Here is a 22,076-nt window from a genome sequence, read left to right on the forward strand (position 1 = left end):
TACACTTGTGAACATTTTAAAAGACCCTTTCGCTGTGTTCCAGAAAAATCCCCATTATAGCTAGTGCATTACATGGTTGTTGTTGGGGGAAAGGTGGGTCTTTTCTATTGGCAATGATTTACTTTTTATAGGCCCACATTGAAATGTGGTCGTATATTGTCGTCGCCCCCCTTTTGCTGTTAATATCCGATTGACTTTAAATTTATAAGGTGTTTAAGGTCATAGGACGAAGAAGCCTTTGATTTGCTCTGCCCAGGCAACGTTCCTGTGCTCCGATTGCCTTCAAATATGCACAGAATGTACCTTGGGATTCTAGCTATCACATATTAAAAATAGAAGAGTGTTGGATTCCGAGAACGTTCAAAATAAATTCAAAACCCGCCCCAAACAATCAAAGGTTTTTTGCTTAAAAAATTGCCGTATTTTATCGAATTTTTATTGTTCTTGATATCTGAGGATTTTTCTCAATTAGTATGTGATAAATATCATCGCGGCGCAGCCAACCGCTAGAAATTCCAGAGATTTGGACCACCGGAATGATGCCTCAGCAGTCAAAAAAGGTCAAAATAGGCGATTTCGGTTTCTAGTGTCGATACATCGTTACGGTCATTTTAAAAAATTGTCTTTTAAGGATAATGTGTATAGTACCAGTACCTATCACATACGGAAGAGGCGATAAAATCTCTTTGCATTTGCAATTTTAAAATTAATTAAAACCAATATTAAATTCCGAAAATCGTTTTTTTGCTAAAACTTTTTTTTTTTAATCGGATCAAAATGGGAGTAAGGCACAGAGTCCGGGGTGGTAATGGGCGTATTGTGTCCAAATTTCATGGTTTTCGGACAATCGGTGCCGGTGTCACGGCGAAATTCCACTTTTTTCCCCTCATGGAAGCCGTAAATTGACTTAGAAAAAAAACGACGAAAGGCAGGTGACAAGAACAAACGACTTGAACGAATGCAGGTATCACCTTGAAATTTTCAGGGTACCTAGGTACCAACGTGAAAAGTTGCTCGCCGGAATTTAGTACTCATGGTACCTTTGGTTCCAGAGTAGCGCATGCGCGAAGTCAAATCCAGCTAAACTCGAAAACAACCTTGTCGGCACGGAAAACATCAAAGGAGAAATTCGAATAAAAAATGATACAATGATTTCACACAACAGGCCAGCTATTAGCCTCTCGATTGACAAGAGTTTCATCGCCCTCCATTCATTATAACCAATGTCATCGTGCCCTAAAGAATCAACAAATCCGCTTGCTTATCTCTGCTTACCCTAAGCAAAAAATGCTCATCTTTGAACTCAATCATGACATTGACCTAGTGAACGCCTACACCAAGTTTGAACATTCTAGCTTAATTAGAAGGAGAGTTCTTGTGTTCCAAAGTCCCGGCCCTTCAAATTGCTTCTATTTTTCATTTTCAATTCAAAATGGTGACCACCACGTGACCGAAATCAAAATTCTGATCCGATAGATTTTTAGGTATTCCTTCCAGGATTCCGAAAATATGACGCCCGAGTCTGTAAGTAAAATAGCAAAAAAGCCTTTTTGATTTTTCACGTTTAAAGATGGTGGCACTTCCGGTTCAATCGACAAACTCCATATTTTGTGTACGAATCAGTAATTACTTGTCTAGTATCGAATTTTTTTTTTAGGTCATTCTGACCTATATTTCGACGATTTTTTTGAAAACTTTGATCCTTAATTTCACCAAGGGGAGATAATTTAGAAAATTTCCAAGGACATCATTGAAGTCGCATTGGCAAGATCTACTAACATTCTAAATTTCACGAAAATCGCACAACTATTAAAGAAGTTGTCAAATTGGTAATAACTTCCGGTTCGAAATGACAGCGACGAATTTTCGAAATGAAAAAATCCGAAATTGCAGATTTGAAGTAAATGCTTCAAGATACTCAAAGAAAAAAGAATTAGTAAAATAGGTCAAATAGTCACAGAGTTACAGCATTGTAGGTCAAATGCATTCCTTCGTAAAATTCGGTGATTTCGGATTCGTAAAACGTTTTGAAAATATATTTAATCAACAGCCACCACCAATTTTTGGGGGGATAGGTAAAAGTTTCAGAACGATCCTATGGTTAGATTCTGAGAAATCCGATTTGTGGACAAAACACAAAAAAAAAATAACAATAACTAGATCTGCTAAGCAGATATTAAAGCTTTCATATTCACAGTCACTGTCACATGTCATAGAAATAATATGAACAGAAAAAAAAAAATCATTATAATGAGTAAAAATTTGGTGAAGTTAATTCGATTTTTCACTGGTAAATAATTAAATAGACAAGTGGCATAACTTGACCCGCATCCCATCAGCTATCCTGAAAAATGCTGGAAAAATTAAACAAGTAAATTGTGTTTAGTACTGGGTTAATTAAGACAGGCATATGCCTTTGCTATACAGGATGACATGAGGGAAATTTAGCTTGGGAGGTGTAGGCCTGCAGCCAAAATTTCTAGCTAGCTTAGAAACACAACTCCGCTACACGGTCTTCCATAAAAGAAAAACTATACATTTTTGGAAAGCTTATGATGCCAGGAAGACAAAATCTGGGAGTTCCAAGCAAAATGTTTGCAATTTATTGATTTAGGGCCAGATGAAATTCGTCAAAATTGTCAAATAAATGCTATTTGTGTACTAACAATTCTGAAGTTGACATAAAATTAAATAGTTGGTAAAACACCTCATGCCTTCATCCTTGGCAATGAACAGTTTATTGGACAGATTTTGATGTAAATAAAAATGCTCAAAACACAAATGTCATGGGTGAATAAAGAATTGTGGAAATCCATTAACGGTAAAAAAGAATTATCTCCCTTTCTGTCAAATGCCTGTAATTGATAGACTATCAGGTCTTGTATGAATCATAAGACCAGGTGTGGGCAAACAAGCCCAATAATTATTTTGTTTGTTGGATCTCAAGGGCCTGTTAGGGTTGGTTGTTGGATGTTTGCTCCGAAATTATCGCTTGTATGGAACATGCTAGAGTCGATTTGTAGCATATTCTAGCCAGGGGATATGTTTGACAGTAGTTGAGTGATATGCTTTTGAAATAATGGAGATCAGTACCACTTTATTAGCATTGAATCACATGATTTTTTTCCACTAAGATAAACATTCTAAACCCACATACATGTTCCCTTTCAATTAGCCACTACAGTATTTTTACAACTGTACATGTAGCTGTGAACTACTATTTCGGATATGATTAATGGTCAAATTACAAACATACATGTAGATATAAGTTAAAAAAAATAATTGTGTATCTGGGCTGAAATGAAGGGAAAGGTTAGAAAACAGGATGAACAGTTGTGAAATTATTTATTAAAGTGAAACAATCATTGAAAATCAAAATTAAACAGTTACTCTGCACATCAAATGTCATCAAAGTTAATCTTCATTATCATCATCACTGTCACTAAATGTATTAACATCAAATTCGGTCTCTTTAACAGTTTTTTTTTCATTTTCACATTGACTACACATGCACAGGTCTGTACAAGAAAGGGGGGTTGGGATGGCCTAGAGTGCCGCGCTTCGACCTCTAGCTGGTCGGTCACCTCTGGCTTGTGGCTGTGGCTTTGATCCCAGGTGTGAGCGTATGTGGCATGGAGATAGAGGCGTCTTCTCAACCTCGTGGGTTTCCTCCGGGCACTCCGGTTTCCTCTCACTGCTAAAGACCCATACGCGCAAGCGAATTATTGAAATAAAATTGAAACCGTATGTTAGTCCCAAAATGACCTAGTTTGTGTTGAGTGGACGTTAAACCCCATTTCTCTCTCTCTCTCTCTGTACAAGACAACTTTGCTGGCCATTTATGATTCTTTCTCTTATGACATCTTCACAGAATATATTGTATGTGGTTTAATATTCGACGGAGGGCTAGTCATCTTTGCTGAAAAATATAAATAAACATATACATGTACACAATTAAAACAAAATTCTGGAGCTTGGTTTACTCTCATTAATTATTATAATTATTCTTACATTGTTTGTATTCTATTTTAATAATGAACATTAAAACATGCTAATATTTGTTCATCCTTGCTGTATTGGGTTGGATGGCCGAATGGTTAGTGTGTGCATGCTGTATCATACGGCCTGCCATTAAGTCAACTGGCGTGGTCTCGAATCCCTGGTTGTACGTGGCAAGGAGTAGGGTCACCTGTCCATACTCCTGATTTTCTCCGGGTACTCTGGTTTCCCCCCACTGCTAAAGACCCCTACGCGCAAGCAAATTATTGAAATAAAATTAAACCATATGTTAGTCCCGAAATGACCTTGTTTGTGTTGAGTGGACGTTAAACCCATTTCTCTCTAATTATGTTTTGCATACAATGTATAAATACAAATGTAAAGGATGTAACTTTAAAATAGAAGAAAATCAAATATTTTTAATATTAAACAATTGCTTTGTTCTTATACTTCTACAATCATTCTCATGTTGTTCATTTTGCCATATTTTTGTTTATTCATTCATATGTCTTCTATATAATGATGCATAGTATAGTACACTATGTTAAAAAAATACTAGAAATGTATGTTTCTTTATCACCAAATGATTTATGTAAGTTGTGAAGTAAAACAGTTGAACATTAAATCCCATTTAAATTTATTTGCATAAGGTGAAGAGAAATAATGGTATTGAACAATTGACTATTCATGAAAGATACTAAAGAGAACTTTATTAATTTATACATACTTTTGCTAATTTTATTGTTATATCTTGGTAGTAACATACCAATATAAATAGTAATATTGTTTCTAGATGAAGACTATTATAATTGAAATGAAATGGGATTTCACATCATAATGCTATGCACGGACTGGGCTAATAATGACAAAAAACTACAATGAATACAATAGTATAAAATGTTGCTATGAAATTAAATAAATGTTGTATACAATAATTAACCGGTTTAATACTATATTATACATAAAAGTGAATGAAATTCAATGTTTACTATTTTGCTTTATACATGAATATCACAGGTCAAATTATTGAAATAAATAATGCAAATAGATTATGATTTGAAACATCTTGTATGTCATTGTTCTATTTGTTATATAAGACTACATGATATAAACTTTTTGATAAGCCTCTTTTATCATATTTTGAACCAATGGAATAAAGAGCAAAGACCTAGAATATATTGTAAATATAATCAAGTTTTTGATCAACTGATCAAAGGAAAATATTGCGAATAAATTTGTTGTACTGCTATTGTAAAGAAATCATCATTGTTTTATTTGATATTTAGAATACACATAATCGTGTATATATTTGAAGTTAAGAGCAATTATGATTAGTGATACCTGTATGACCAACTCTCAAAAGATAATCTCATTAAACCAAGTACTTTTTTTCATTTGTATTAGTTGATTTATACTGAATAAAGATAACACAAACAAACAAAAATGAGTTGGCTGTGTGAACACCTCAATGACAAGTGGTATCAGATGCCTCAGAGAGAATATTCAAATGCTCCTTGTGATACGTTTGTAACACAATTATAACCTAATGTATTACACGGGAGTGGAGTGGGTGGGTCGGGGGGCTTTTCGATTGGCAGGGGACTATTAAAATGGGTAAGCAGAGATAAGCAATTTGATGAAACTTTGTGTATAGTTTCATTACATTAGTACCTTGACCATATTACCTTGACCAAGTTCGACAATGAGTATTCTCTTAGTCAGGATAAGCAAAGCAACTTGATTGGCCGGGACTTTGAATTGGTTGATGCTTTGGGGTATGATAACTTTGGTTATAATGAAGTACTGGAACATAACAACCCAGCTTTTAATTGAGCTAGAATGTTTAAACTTGGTGTAGATGTTCATCAGGTCTTGACTGAACATTTTGAGCTACAGCTTGGCAATTTCATTGGTCGATGCTTTGGGACAAGATAACCTTGATTTCTATCTGACAGAGAGTGATGAAATTTACAGTATAGTTTGATTGCTCGATACTTTTGAAAAAAATATGAAAGTGCGATTAATTAATGTGTCATCTTTTACTTTGGGGTTTTGGCGGGAGACATCATCCATACTGTTTGCTTGTTTAATATCCCCTATACAATATACGCTCGACCTCATTACCCGAACTGGGGTAGAAAAGTGGGATCTTTGACAATGAGGCAATGAACTTGTACATTCTTTTGCAGCTGCACAAGAGGGAACATCAACGCCGGATTAACCATGGTGGTGGGGAGGGGGGCTGATACTGACCGTGAAGCCCCGCAAGGGGGTCGGGTCAGGGGGTTCTCCCGCTAAGAAATTTTAATTGGAGGCCGAAAACGTGATTTCATGGCATTTCAGGCACTTGTGTCGGAGCCATTTAGAAGTACCTCCCCCAGAAAAATAAAATTCTGCCACAAAATTAGCCACAATCCATGCGGGTGCTAAATGAGCAGAGCTACATCAAACCTAATTTTGAGTCCCTCAGTGATAAATAACTTGATTCAAAATCGTATTATAGCCCCAACGACGATTTGATGAATGGAGACCGTAACGTTACGACAAAGTCTAACACTGTAAGTACCAAATAGTCATACGAGATATGTGCATCTCATCAAATTCAGCTTATACCATACCCACAATAATGTTACGGAGTCAGTGAGTTCAAGTTAGACAATACGCTGACCTTCCACTGACCATGCTTATAATATAAAATCTGTCAATGACAGCTGATTCATTGTTTAGTTTTTTATATGATATATTTAATATCAATAATATATGTATATGCATGCTTTATTTTACTTTACACGACCTCTAAAAATGCCCCAAATCGTAAAAATACGACTTTTTGGATTTCGATCTCCTTTTTTCGGCTACCCCGGACATTTTCAAAAAATGATACAATGATTTCACACAACAGGCCAGCTATTAGCCTCTCGATTGACAAGAGTTTAATCGCCCTCCATTCATTATAACCAATGTCATCGTGCCCTAAAGAATCAACAAATCAGCTTGCTTATCTCTGCTTACCCTAGGCAAAAAATGCTCATCTTTGAACTCAATCATGACATTGACCTAGTGAACGCCTACACCAAGTTTGAACATTCTAGCTTAATTAGAAGGAGAGTTCTTGTGTTCCAAAGTCCCGGCCCTTCAAATTGCTTCTATTTTTCATTTTCAATTCAAAATGGTGACCATCACGTGACCGAAATCAAAATTCTGATCCGATAGATTTTTAGTCATTCCTTCCAGGATTCCGAAAATATGACGCCCGAGTCTGTAAGTAAAATAGCAAAAAAGCCTTTTTCATTTTTCACGTTTAAAGATGGTGGCACTTCCGGTTCGATCGACAAACTCCATATTTTGTGTACGAATCAATAATTACTTGTCTAGTATCGAATTTTTTTTTTAGGTCATTCTGACTTATATTTCGACGATTTTTTTGAAAACTTTGATCCTTAATTTCACCAAGGGGAGATAATTTAGAAAATTTCCAAGGACATCATTGAAGTCGCATTGGCAAGATCTACTAACATTCTAAATTTCACGAAAATCGCACAACTATTAAAGAAGTTGTCAAATTGGTAATAACTTCCGGTTCGAAATGACAGCGATGAATTTTCGAAATGCCAAAATCCGAAATTGCAGATTTGAAGTAAATGTTTCAAGATACTCAAAGAAAAAAGAATTAGTAAAATAGGTCAAATAGTCACAAAGTTACAGCATTGTAGGTCAAATGCATTCCTTCGTAAAATTCGGTGATTTCGGATTCGTAAAACGTTTTGAAAATATATTTAATCAACAGCCACCACCCATTTTTGGGGGGATAGGTAAAAGTTTCAGAACGATCCTATGGTTAGATTCTGAGAAATCCGATTTGTGGACAAAACACAAAAAAAAAATAACAATAATAATCTTAACAGAAACAATAAGCTTTCATATGTAATATGAAAGCTTAATAATCTTAACAGAAACAATAAGCTTTCATATGTAATATGAAAGCTTAATAATCTTAACAGAAACAATAAGCTTTCATATGTAATATGAAAGCTTAATAATCTTAACAGAAACAATAAGCTTTCATATGTAATATGAAAGCTTAAAAAAAACTTTTTGCAGGAAAAGTGGTTATCAATGACCAGGGTTAGGCTTAAATTTGACAATTGTTTGCTATTTCTCCTTTTTAAACATTTGCTCCCATCACACAAATCCTAAAATATGCATTTCAAGCAGGGGAAAAGGAAGATATATGGATACATAGAAAGAAGGACGTGGAGAGAGGGTTTTAACTCTACATGACTCAGACTAGGTCATTTTGGGACTAACATACACCACCATTTTAATTCAATAACTTGCTTGTCAGTAAGGGTCTTTAGCAGTGGGGATGCCGCAGAGAAAACCCATGAGGTTGGGCAGTTGACCCTACTCATTGGAAACTGAATCTAAACACATAATACTTTTAATATGATTTATTTAAGGTTAACATTTTTTTAAATTGAAAAATGAAAGAAAGAACAAAAATGCACATTTATGAAACATGAAATTGTAAAAAAGTAAAATTTGTTTCTAATGCAACTGATTTGTTATACCAGTACCATAAAACAGTAAAATTACAACAAGGCTTTTAAGATTTCATCCTACGAAATATTCAATTCAATTCAATTTAATTCTGAATAAATAAATACATAAATAAAATAAATAGATATTGGTTATTTATATAAAATAATAACAATACATGGCATTATATAATAGAAATTAAATAAATATTGGTTATTCATATAAAATAATAACAATAATATGGTATTATATAAGAATATTTGGAAGGTTTTTGCTAGCCGTTTCTTTTTTAGTGACAAACATATTATTTTTACAATTTCAAAAAGACAGCCTACTCGCAATATCGCATGACATTATGTCATATGTCAGTGATAATAAATTGGCCTAACATTTCACTTTAGTTTCTATGTGAATTATTCTTTGTTGATACAATATATATAATTCTGTTTTTTTTTTTAAAAAACGTGCGTTCATACGGTTTTATTTATGTCTGTCAATAATGCCGTTTCTTCAGGTCGATTTCGGTCCACTTTCTACAGATCGAATAATATCGGCTAAAATTTAATCATTAATATATTATAAACATGGGTAGTTTTATTTTCAACGTTATGTTGTAACCGATCTATGTAAAAAAAGACAGAATAAGCACATTTTCACGGAATGAAATCAAATAGCTACAGCGTTCGCCATAGGCATCCATGATGGATATTCAACTTCCTGTTTATCGCCATGTACCGTTATTTGCTGTATTTTTTACCTAATTCTCAATTTAACGCATGATTACGTCCAGGACAATTCGGTTTTTAATTTTTTATGAATAGAATATTCTCTAAAGTGTTGGAATTATGTTGGAATATTCCTGCGTAAAGAAATGTAAAATATTTGAATTTTTTAAAATTCTAGAATAGAATATTCTCTAAAGTGTCATAAAATTGTAAAATTATGTTGGAATATTCCTGCGTAAAGAAATGTAAAATATTTGAATTTTTTAAAATTCTAGAAAAAAATCGTTCCCCTCATCTGATACGGGTCCAATTGTCATATTCCACAGGCCCAACATTCTCCCGCCAAGATACACCATCCGCCAATAAAAATAAAGGTACGGTCAAACGTAATTCGATACCTACTTTTCCGCTTAAAATCATAACCAGTTTTTGGACCAAATATTAAGCCAAACAGAGTTAACTGCCCTTCAGCTTGTTACACGCTATCTCTTGCTCCTGTTGAAGGGTTCCGGGGTGATTGTCATCATCCATCCCATGTTATATTTTATTGTTCGCATGCCTATAAATTTGGAAGCAATAAATTTATACCAATGATACTTGACAGGTACACAACCTTAAAATTGATTAGTCAACATAGGTTAGTATCGACAAATATGCTTTCAAGATTTTGTATCCACCCATTTTTATGTGCTCGTTGTATTCCATCGCCCCTGCGTGTGTCTACAGGTCACAATTTGTTATCCGACTCTGATGAAACTTAAACTACATGTTGATATCTCAAAGATCTCCGATGGATTCAATTTTGGCATCTATCTCACGATAACCTTTTGGATGATAGCTCCTGATCGTACATAAGTCGCGCACATAGCTTGTGGATCCTCCAGAGGTCACAATTTTTATTCAATTTCTTTTAATACTTAAAATGTGTGTTTATATCCGAAAGATCTCGAATAGGATCAGTTTTGGCACATATCGGACCACAATTTCCTATCGGTTTACCCCATCCATCATCGTTCCCTTATCTTCCGTTTCGGAGTTATTCCCCTTTTCCGAGCCTGTACTTTTACATCTGAAGTATCATTTCCTTTTTCTCAATCCAATTTCAAGTGAAATAAGATATGGTTTATAAACATGGTGAATAGTATGAGACAAACTATACTCTTCACAAAAAGTAGGGGATATTGAAATGCAAATACCTATGCAGGTTGTGATCGATAGATAGTCATGGACACTTGACATGCTTTGAGAGTATATTCACAGATGAAGAACTTATCGCCCCAACAGAACCACTGAGCTGCACATGCGACACGCAATAGCACCATACACGTGGGAGGGGTTCATTGTCAAATTTGACACTTCAAGGAAAGGTTGATGAAAACTGCCCCGTGCTGGTTTATCTATCAATGTTTGCTTTCCTATCGGTTCTTGCATAAGATTTACTGTCTAGCCTATCTTTGCTTTAGTGTGTTACGCTTAATTTGATCGGGAGACGTGTTCTTCGACGTCAACATCAACCGACAACACTGACTGCAACAATTGGCCGTGGCATTGCAAGAAGAGTGGGTCGAATTGCCCCAAATCATGATTGGGCGGTTGATTAGGAGCATGCCACGACGAATTGCTGAATGTCTGAGGATTCGTGGAGCAATTACTCATTATTAAGACAAAAATCAAAAACGTCCATTTTCACTTTTGACGGAGTATCTTTTTGCGAGTGAAATGGGGCCGTCAGATAAGCCGCCCATATGAAATGTCATATGTAGGCAATTGGCCTGTTCTTCTAATAAAAATTTTTCTCTTTTAAAAAGTCTAATAGTTTGCAATATAGACCCGGTTTGGCAAATAATTGATTTAATGATTGGCAACGGTAATAATTAGATCTGATGTCCTTAAGAAACTTGCACTCAATCAGAATGTGCTTAACTGTCAAAGAAACATGACAGTGTTGACATTCTGGTTGAGGCTCTAGCTTTAAGATGAAAATGTGTGTTAAAAAGTATGACCTATTGTCGATCAAAATTTGTCTCTTTTAAAAAGTCTAGTAGTTTACAATACAATATAGACCCGGATGGGCAAATGATAGACTTAAAGACTGGCGACGGAAATGCTTTGATCTTATGTCCTTGAGAAACTTGCACTCCATCAGAATGTGCTTAACTGTCAAAGAAAGATGACAGTGTTGACATTCTGGTTGAGGCTCTCGCTTTAAGATGAAAATGTGAGTTAAAAAGTATCACCAATGCGAGAGCGACACAAAACAACTTCATCCCTCTTGCTGGTTCTATACTCCTAAGAGTGGCTTAATGTGATGAAGTTTATTTGTGTCTGCAAGATCCTAAGACCGTTGCCAGCGGCCATGTATAAAATGATTAATGCACAATTTAAAATCATGATATGGTAATTAAAACTGAGATATGGGAAGATCTAAAGCAGACTTGGCAGCCAAATCTGCTAAATCATTCCCTTTTATATCAGTATGACTTGGGAGCTTGCAAAGGACAATGTCCACGTTGGGGTCCGAAAGAAATGGGTATTCGCAATATTGCCAAGGCTGATACCAGCGTCAGACAAATGGTGAAATAACTTTAGTTTTAAGCAGATATTATATATACTAATGCGAAATTAAATCAATATAGAATTATTGATGAGATCTGACAAAGTATAGACAATGACATGAAATGAAATGGGGTTTAAAGCCCTGCTATTCTGCTAATGAAGACGGATCGCGGTGCTTGGGCAAAGCCTATTCCGGTAACACAGTGTAACTGAAACTCTTAATAGACAGATGGCATAAAAGCGTATACACTGGAACATAAAACAGGCGATGCACATGTCAACATATTCAAATTAAATATTGACGTCAATAAAATTAATTCTGACACTTGTTTTGCTATAACAAAATTAATTCAATTCTCGTATACAATTTAATTCACAAACAATTTTGAATTTCACATAAGGAGGTTTTATCTTTCAGCTTCGTTCTACTCGGGCAATGCCTGTTACATATTCTGTTTTCAGTTAGGTAAATTTGCTTGCATTGTTGGTATAGTTAAAATATTTATATTATATTTTTGTGTTGTTAAGTTCGAGGATCGTTTAATGTAAGAGGGAAATAGGTCTTACAAAAGAATTTTTTAAGTTTAGTTTTTATGTGGGAGAGTTTTACAGGATGAAGGTAAGTATCATTTGGTTTAAAAAGTTCTGGTATTTTATTTCTTTTGCCATCATACCACAGATATTGTCCTTCTAAATTAATGAAATTATTTTTATCTTCCAAACCGCTCACTAAAGTTGCTATAGCTATTTCTAAAAATACTTTACATTCAGCAAACAAATCCAAGAAGAATATTGTATCTTTCTTGTATTTGCTAGGTATATACAGAATATCAGACCATCCAGCCATAGCACCATCTTTAGATGCATTATTTGCAAGAAGCGTGTGTACAAATTTATCCACAACTGGTTTAAGGTCGCCATTTTCAGTAGACAGATTGTGCATAAGCGTCCATACTTTGTTCATTGCATTTTGACCAACGTGTGTTTGCCACCAATACACTGAACTTTTTTTGCCCTTGTAAAGCCGAATAATATCAGAACGGAACCATATCATGTCCAATGGAAATTTGTGAATGTTCCAAGAATTGAGTAGTGTGTCGTCTCCTATAAATAGGTATCCTTGAACATCGAAATTCATTTTCATAGCGGCACTTAAACAGGTATACGCACAATAGCCTTCATCAACCACAGATTCAACAAAGGTCACTTTATTAGTAAAATGTTTGGATGCGTTTAGAAAACGTTCGATGTTTGGACCACAATAGACAATATGTGCAAACGTTACGCCGTACATTAACTGTAAGTAAGGTATATTATCATAAAAAGGAAAATTAAACACAACTACTAGCAGTATATCAGGGGAGGTCACAGAAGCCAGACTCGTGCTTTTTATTTGGTAAGAAGTATCTTTACAAAATGAAGTCATCCCCAAAACATGGTTCCATTTCGATTGTTGTCGTATTTTTGGGTTCGCGCTTTCCACTGGTTCATATATTACTGAATTGGTGTGGTTTGTTATATTCTGATGTGTAAACGGTTTTCTTTTCGGCTCTTTATAACTTGAATCTTTCAGTTCGTGTATCCAAGCTTTAACAAGTAGGTGGTCGTGTTGCTGCCAATATCCATCTTCAGCTAACTTTTCACTCAACAAAGAAACACACTGGAAAAATGTTCGTTCAACTGGACATTTCCACTGTATTAGAAAGTCAACTAACTTATTAGGATCAAAATAAGACCCTTTTGAATCTTCTATCAGCGCATACGATCTGCTATTTCTAATTTGATACGTATTTGGAGGATAACAACCGACAGATCCTCCAATTTCCCACAGCAGACGCTGTGCCCAATATCCTCTTATTACGTCAGAATGTTGGTGAGACGGCGTGACCGGTAGAACCATGGCCCATAAGGCCTTATACCGGAAAAGCGTATTCTGGCTGTTTATCGCAGTAAATACTAGAGGCGGGATGACAACAGGGGGCTTTGCACTATCAAATGAAATATTTAAAGCTTTAATTGTTGATTTTAAAGTCCGTCGAAAAACGGAATCAATGTCTGGGTCACCGTTACTTAGTATCTGTAATATACTTGGTTTCTTGAAGTCAGACACGAAATAACTATTTGTCCCATTTTCACTTATTTTATTTAATGGAAAGCCCCTAGGCCATATTGTTGATTGTCCGAAATGTTTAAACGGATTAAATATGACTCTTCCATTATATTGTAATCCGTATTCGAATGATTCCGGGTTCACAAGATCATCTAAATCTGTTAATAACTGTATTGTATCATCTAAATCATAAATCGTCTCTGCACCGTTGGAAATGGCATACAGATAGCCAATTATTTTACGAGAATAACTTTCAGTTGGAATTAATTTAGAAATATAAACATGTTGTTGTTCAGTTAAACTAAGATAAGTACAGTTGGTCAATCTAAGAGAAAGAAAGAAAGAAATTAAATATGTGTAGATAACATTGTTCATACTTTATAAACTTAACTATTGCCGAGTGTCTTCCTGGCTTTAAATGTTATATAAATTATTATTTAGACCTTTATTCACAATAATCAACTCTCTAAGCTATCGGATAGCTTACATATTGAGTGGATTAGAAATGCCCTACATATTTGCGTTGACCGTTAATGTGGCTGGCTGGCAAGGGCAAGTGCTGATGAAAGGGCTGACAATCGAGACGTCGTTAATTATCATGACAATCAAAGTCTAAGTACATATGGAGCCGGGGTAGAGGTCTCAAACTCAGACAATAATTATTCCACGTATTATAATATACACTTACTTCCAGTCTTTTGGTGTATTACTATTTTCTACCACAAGTAGTTTCCATTCTGGTAAATTACTCATATATTTCATAGCATATGTAGGCTGAACATTCGTTGTTACAACAATCCAATTACTGAAGGTCTCATTTTTACGAAATGTTGAGCTACGAACAAAAAATATGTCTACATGACTGTGGGTTAAAATAGATTAAGAGCATTTACGAAATGAAATAAGTGCATAAATATACTATTCAAAAAAAGTAGGGGATATTTGATTTTGGGGGCATAATACTAAAATATGCAAATGACTACGAAAAAAGTCACTATAGAACCTAACAGAAGAAACATTTCCAGTTACATGTGACGCCCAAACGCACCAATAGCTACCGCATGGAATGCAGGTGATGCTTGGGATCATCATGGGGGTCCAACCCAAGATTTGCACGACTCTGACTTTGAATGTTACAGTCATTGTGGCATTGAATTCCAGGGTGGAAACATCAGTTTAATTGTTTTAGTGACCAGAAAACAAATTTTGATATGCGTCGGCTTACCCAAAATGAAAGGTTACGTGCCCTTGGCATGCTACAGATCGACACAACACAGGCGGTTGTGGCGCGGACGATGAATGTTTCTCAGTCTGTCATAAGCAGGCTATGGTCCAGATACCGTGATACACAATCTGTACAGGACAGACCACGCTCAGGTCGACCAAGGGCGACAACTCAAGCCCAGGATCGATTTATCCGTACCTTGGCCTTGAGAAATCGTGTCATCACAGCAAATCAGATCAGCGCTCGTCTTCAAACAGACACTGGTGTGACAGTGAGTGGCCAGACGATTCGTTATCGACTGCATAGGGGTCACCTTCGCGCCCGACGTCCTCGCGTGATCCCTTGTTTGAGAGATCATCACATTCAGGCAAGACGTCGTTGGTGTAGGGATCGTCAACACTGGGATAATCGACGCTGGAGCAATGTGATGTTTTCAGATGAGTCAAGGTTCACTGTTGATTTTTTGGACAGACGTAGGAGGGTGTGGCGTCGTCGAAACGAGCGCTTCCAAGACGTTAACGTCATCAGACATGATCGATTTGGGGGTGGTTCTGTTATGGTGTGGGGAGGCATCACTGTTGCTGGAAGAACGGCTTTACATGTTGTTGCAGGGCGTTTTACAGGCCAGTACTACCGGGACAACATCTTGGCAGTCCATGTTGTGCCGTTCGCACGACGTCATGGCCGCCGTTTCATCTTCCAGGATGACAACGCAAGATGTCACAGGGCCAGAATCGTTACAGGTTACCTCCAACAACAGAACATCACCACATTACCTTGGCCAGCAGTGAGTCCCGACCTCTACCCCATCGAGCATGTCTGGGACATGCTTGGACAGAGGTTACGTCAACGTCAACAACGTCCTGCCAATGTCCAAGAACTTGCTGCTGCGTTGCAACAGGAATGGGACAATCTGGACCAAAATGACCTTAGACGTCTCATTAGGAGTATGCCACGTCGGATCAATGCTTGTTTGGCAAACAGAGGAGGATTTACCCGTTACTGACTTGGTTGTGATGCTGTGGTAACTTTGCTGTTTGACCCCGGGTATCATTTTACCCTTATAATGGTCAGTCTGTGCCTTACTTAGTCTAACGATCATTTGGAATAAATCGATGAATGTGAACTTCATTTCATTTTGTCATTTGTTTCTTCGTCAGTTTCATTAGGTGACTTTAATAACACTTAAAAATCAAATATCCCCTACTTTTTTTGAATAGTATATATACTAGTAATAGACAAGCCAACGCTGAGGCTGATGTCCCTTGCCGAAAACCCGAAATAAATAGATGACACATATTAATTAATTGCACGTTTATCACTTTCAAAAGTATCGAGCAATCAAACTGATTATCAACTATTCACTAATCATTGAACTCGGTCAAGACATGCATCTAATGAACATCAACATCAAGTTTAAACATTCTACCTAAATTAAAAGCAGAGTTGTTATGTCCCAATGTCTTGACCAATCCAATTGCTTATCGCTCCTTAGGCTAAGCAGAAAATTCCCATCAAACTGAATCTATACTCGGGAATTTCATAGCTCGCGCTTAATTATCGTGCCCAAAAGCATCTACCCATCAAATTGATTATCTCTGCTTACCGTACGCAGACAATGTTCATCATCGAACTCCACCAACGCATTCACCTAATAAACACCTACACCAAGTTTAAACATTCTACCTCAATTAGAAGGAGAGTTATTGTGTTTCAAAGTCTCGACCAATCAAATTGTTGATCACTCTGCTTACCCCAAGGTGAAAATGTTCATTATCGAACTTAGTCAAGGTATGGATGTCATGAAACTATTCACAAAGTTTCATCACTCTCACTTACTTAGAACTAAGGTTATCGTGTCCCAAAGCATCAACCAATCAAATTGTTTATCTCTGCTTACCCTTACCATAAAATTATCATCTTTGTACTCCATCAAGGCATTCACCTAATAAACACCTACACCAAGAGTGAACATTGATGCTCTATTAGAAGGAGAGTTACTGTGTTCCAAGGTCTCGACCAATCAAATTGCTCATCGCTCTGCTTACCCTGAGCAGAAAAATGTTAATTATCGAACTTGGTCAAGGCATTGATGTATTGAAACACCACGTTTTGTCACTCTCACTTAACTAGAAGTAAAGGTATTGTGTCCCAAAGCATCAACCAATCAAATTGCTTACATCTTCTTACCCTAAGCAGAAAATGCTCATCTTCGAACTCCATCAAGGCATCAACCTCATACACACCTACACCAAGTTTGAACAGTCTAGCTCAATTAGAACAGACAGACAGACGGACGAACCCATTTTAATAGTCCCGTTTTCTTCGAAAAAGGACAATAACAGTAAATAAGAGGCGTATCTACGATATGGCGCGAAGTGCCAGACTGGTTGGCCGAAGGCTCACACAAGTACCCGCCGAAGGCGCGCGACCGTCCGAGGGGGGTCTGGGGAAAATTTTGAAAATTGACAACCGCAAAAACATTTTCCAAGCATTTCAGACCAAAGCAGAAGAAGGCAAATTTTTGATTTCCTGATACAATTAGATAACAGAATGACCTAAGAGCACTATCATTAGATGAATTTGAGAATCTACACTTCTTTTTTGTGTTGTTTGTAAGTCATTTTTGTCCCATCTTTTCTTTCTCCTGTCCTGTGCTCTCTTTCCTTCTATCTTTTTTTTCCTCCCCCTCTCCTTTCTTTCTCTTTTCTTTCTCTTTTTTCTTTATAGTATTAGGCTCACTTTTTTTAATGAGCTGTCCACGGACAGGTGGACCCAGTCCGGCACTGATGGCACGTGCCCTAAATAACTTCATGACGTTAAATTTACGTTCCTGTTTTAAACGTTAATTTAACGTCAGAGGTCTTTTATCGGGGTTCGATAAAAATATAAGAATGATAATGTATCAATTAACTGGGTCAGACTCATGAAACATATCATAGTAATACGACACTCTTAAAATTACCCGCCTACATGTAGGCCTTACCTCCAATAAATGTATAAGATTTAGTTTTGTTTAGTTTTACAACTTATATAAATACAACAATAGCTACAGCGCACTCTACGGATGACATTGATGGGTAATTACAACTCATTGACTTAAGCAATAGTTTATTCAAATAAAATGGGATTAAGATCATTACTTAAAAGAAAGATTTCACAAGTCTTTAAAGATACATTATGGGATATTCGATAACGAGTTGGCAGTTCTCACTATAATTATTAAAAACTAGATAATGTAAAGGCAATACGTTAAACAGCATAGTCTCGATTATCCATTTAATCGTTTAATCGAGAAGGAAAGTTATGCAGTAAATCGGATCACAATCCACTTACGATCGCAGGCTAGCGATGCCATCTAGAGTTGATTAAGGTCTGGATAAGTTAATTAATGTCTAATTAATAATTTAGATAACATGTCAGACAGATTTAGCTATTGCATAATGTATGTTTAATAAAAGTTTTTATTAAGATTGTTCAATATTCATATCCTTTAACAATGGTTGAATAATACAGGTATATTTTCGAGCACTTCATGCATTGATTTCTAAGGTGTTATTTAGTCTCATTCTCAAAATTGTTTATATTTTTAATAACAGTTTACTGTTAAAGACCCTGTACTGCAATTAAGTTTTGTGCAAACTATTGTCTTTTCCCCATTCTCCTCTCCTTGGCACATTGAAGTCAATACTCAAACACAGCACAAACACCCAATCATACACTTATACCTTAATTTCCCGAAATGATCTAGTTTGTGTCGAGTGGACGTTAAACTCTCTCTCTCTCTCTGGGGGTTGGATGACCGCTGTAGCACGAGCGCTGTATCATAAGGTCCGTTCATTGAGTCAGTTGGAGTGGTTTCGATTCCCGGTTGTACGTGACAAGGAGTAGGGTCGTCACTTTAAAACAATTTAGATCAAATATCAAAATTCAAAACGTGCCGATCGATTGCGAATTGAGAATGCTTTCCAAAAACATGACGATATTTCATATGAAAGCTTAATAATGTTTATTGTTTTAAGACCATTACACGTTTGTCTCACTAGTCTGTACATATAAAATCCAGCATTATAAACGGTAATTAATATAAACATAAAATAGTTTTTAAGAGCAAAAATGATTTTTAAAAATATAAGTTTTCGGGTTTGATTTAAAAAGAGAAAGTTCCGTAAAAGATCTCAGATCTAATGGTAAACTATTCTACAGTTTTTGCGCCGCGCTGTTGGGGCGTTTTCTTCCCATGTCCTTTCAAAGAGAAATGCGTCAGCTTCACTTCAGTACTACTCTTAGTACGATATGTTGGTTTACAGACCTTAATGTCAGTGAGGTAACGAGGCGCTGACTCACCATGTGTAGAAATATTGTCGTTGCGACCATGTTTTCAGATTTATGGACAAGGAATAGAGAAAAATGATGGCATTATATTGTATTAATTAATATCTTTGGCAAATTATAAGATTCACATATATGTAATTAAATGAGTGGCATATCTATATATATATTTGTGACTGTCGTTTGTCTTTCTGTCTGTCTGTCTGTTCGGGGTTGGCGGCTACACTAGGTTCTGCCCCGAGTCTGAAATTTGGGGTATAGGGGTAGCTCGGACCGGGGAGTAACATAGGCCAGGTGGCGTTAGTCTACCACTTCCGGTTTCGGAGTTATGACCCCCCAGCGAAGTCTGTCTGCTCGGGGTTGGCGGCTACATCTGCCCCGAGTCTGAAAATTGGGGTATAGGGGAAGCTCGGACCGGGAAGTAACATAGGCCAGGTGGCGTTAGTCTACCACTTCTGGTTTCGGAGTTATGACCCCCGAGCGAAGCCGGACTGTTCGGGGTTGGCGGCTACACAAGGTCTGCTCCGACTCTAAAATTTGGGGTATAGGGGTAGCTCGGACCGGGGAGTAACATAGGCCAGGTGGCGTTAGTCTACCACTTCCGGTTTCGGAGTTATGACCCCCGAGCGAAGTCTGTCTGGGGTTGGCGGCTACACTAGGTCTGTCCCGAGTCTGAAATTTGGGGTATAGGGGTAGCTCGGACCGGGGAGTAATATAGGCCAGGTGGTGTTAGTCTACCACTTCCGGTTTCGGAGTTATGACCCCCGAGCGAAGCCGGTCTGTTAGGGGTTGGCGGCTACACTAGGTCTGCCCCGAGTCTGAAATTTGGGGTACAGGGGTAGCTCGGACCGGGGAGTAATATAGGCCATGTGGTGTAAGTCTACCACTTGCGGTTTCGGAGTTATGACCCCCGAGCGAAGCCGGTCTGTTCGGGGTTGGCGGCTACACTAGGTCTGCCCGAGTCTGAAATTTGGGGTATAGGGGTAGCTCGGACCGGGGAGTAACATTGACCAGGTGGCGTTAGTCTACCACTTTCGGTTTCGGGGTTATGACCCCCGAGCGAAGCCGGGTATCCTGCTAGTTGTTACATAAAAAAAGAGTTATAATTTGGTAAACATTAGATGGTTCTGTGGAAATCAGAATATCATGTATTACATGTGATAGGATCATTTGGCTTGTTTAACCAATCCCTATACATATTTACATCATATTTGACCAATTAGATAATTGAAGGTCCAAAACCCAAAGCTACAAAACTATCATATTTGTGAGCAATCGTCGGACAGCAGACATTCTGGAAGGGAAACGATGTAGCAATTTCTATCAGCATGAGGTTTAAGAGAATGACTGTATTCTATTATGCATTGTAACATATGATAAGCAGCTATGATATGATACAAAACTGTATAAACCGTACCTGTCATCGTGTTTGTTATACATGCAATATTTTTGGGCTGACAACGTGGAATGTCAGAGTGGCAATTAAAGAACCAGTTAAAGAATTACAAATACAGCCAGAGACAAATTCTAATTGATCAAGGACTGTTCTAAAATATGCAGCAGAGAAAAGCGAGTGTGCGTCACACGTTGGATGTGGGGAGTTGTCTGCGCGTATTTTCCACATCTAACCAACGACTGTATAGCACTAGGCATAGTGTTACATATTCTATTTGGTGCCGTAACGCAGTTTCGACCGGGCCATACTATATACGGGAAAACACCGGAAAAACACTAAATACCGGAAAACATCCTAAATACCGGAAAACACCCTAAATAGGTAACCCGGAGCCTGGTCCTCTGTGTGCGGTTTTGGACCAAGTGAGCGCCGATGAAGGAAGGTCAAGGTCATTACGATGTTCTTTTTACAAATAAAAAAAAAAATCCGTTTTTTTTTCTCCAAAATTTTGGTGATGCCTATTATATTTTGAATGTTTTAAAAGACGCAATCAGTCTACCTCCATCATTGACCATATTTTATTTTGTATTTTAATTTTAGTTTTCAGTAAATTTCAGTAGATTTCAGTGTTTCAGTATTTTAGTAGATTAAACACTGCCCTCGGAGGGCCCCATTATATGCCGGTTGCGCCGGTCTCCTGATTCTTACCAGTAACGCCGGCATCAGGGTGGTACGAATTAGAGGAAGGCACGACTAGGCCAAATCCTCCCTAGGTAACAAAAAATCGCATCATAAAACAGCAAGTATCATCAAAAGCGAGTTAATAAATCTCTGAATAGTTCGAGTTGAAGTTCCAGGTTTAACCGCTATGTGTCCTAATCACCAAACGAAATGGATGCCACGCAATTCTCGGACAGGCTGTAATCTGTAAAGTGTCTATCCTTTCCAAGAGCTATCCATCTCGTTGGAAGGGCTAAAAATCTACTTGTTTCTGATGAGCTTACTTTCATTCCAGGGTCAAATATAATCACTTGAACCATAATAATATTCAACATATTCCATCATATTCCGAGGGCCGCACACAGGATTTTTTTCTGGATTACTTTTCGAGCTTTTTTCCCCAACTTGTTGACCAGTTTTCCTTGAGAAAACTCCAACTTTTGCCCAATTGTCCATGAGAAAACTACATATTCT

At 37.1% G+C, this 22,076-nt stretch overlaps 1 protein-coding gene across 2 annotated transcripts in view; it reads right to left on the bottom strand.

Moving 5' to 3' along the window:
- Window positions 1–3,244: 3,244 nt before the first annotated feature.
- LOC126818313 (uncharacterized) overlaps window positions 3,245–22,076 on the bottom strand; it is a 41,499-nt gene continuing 22,667 nt past the window's right edge. The window contains exons 2-3 of one of the 2 annotated variants that reach the window (XR_008787969.1): window positions 14,618–14,764; window positions 3,245–3,919 (exon numbers count right to left, since the gene is read on the bottom strand). Coding sequence is in view for 1 of the 2 variants with exons in the window: in XM_050545649.2 (XP_050401606.2) it covers window positions 12,343–14,254; window positions 14,618–14,764 (2,059 nt within the window). In the remaining variant the exon portion in view is untranslated. Of the gene's footprint in view, window positions 3,920–8,435; window positions 14,255–14,617; window positions 14,765–22,076 lie in introns of those variants that run through there. The other variant, XM_050545649.2, reaches the window with a different exon arrangement.

This window comes from Patella vulgata, chromosome 4 (genome assembly GCF_932274485.2).
Source record: "Patella vulgata chromosome 4, xgPatVulg1.2, whole genome shotgun sequence".
In the NCBI taxonomy this organism is placed as follows: domain Eukaryota; kingdom Metazoa; phylum Mollusca; class Gastropoda; family Patellidae; genus Patella; species Patella vulgata.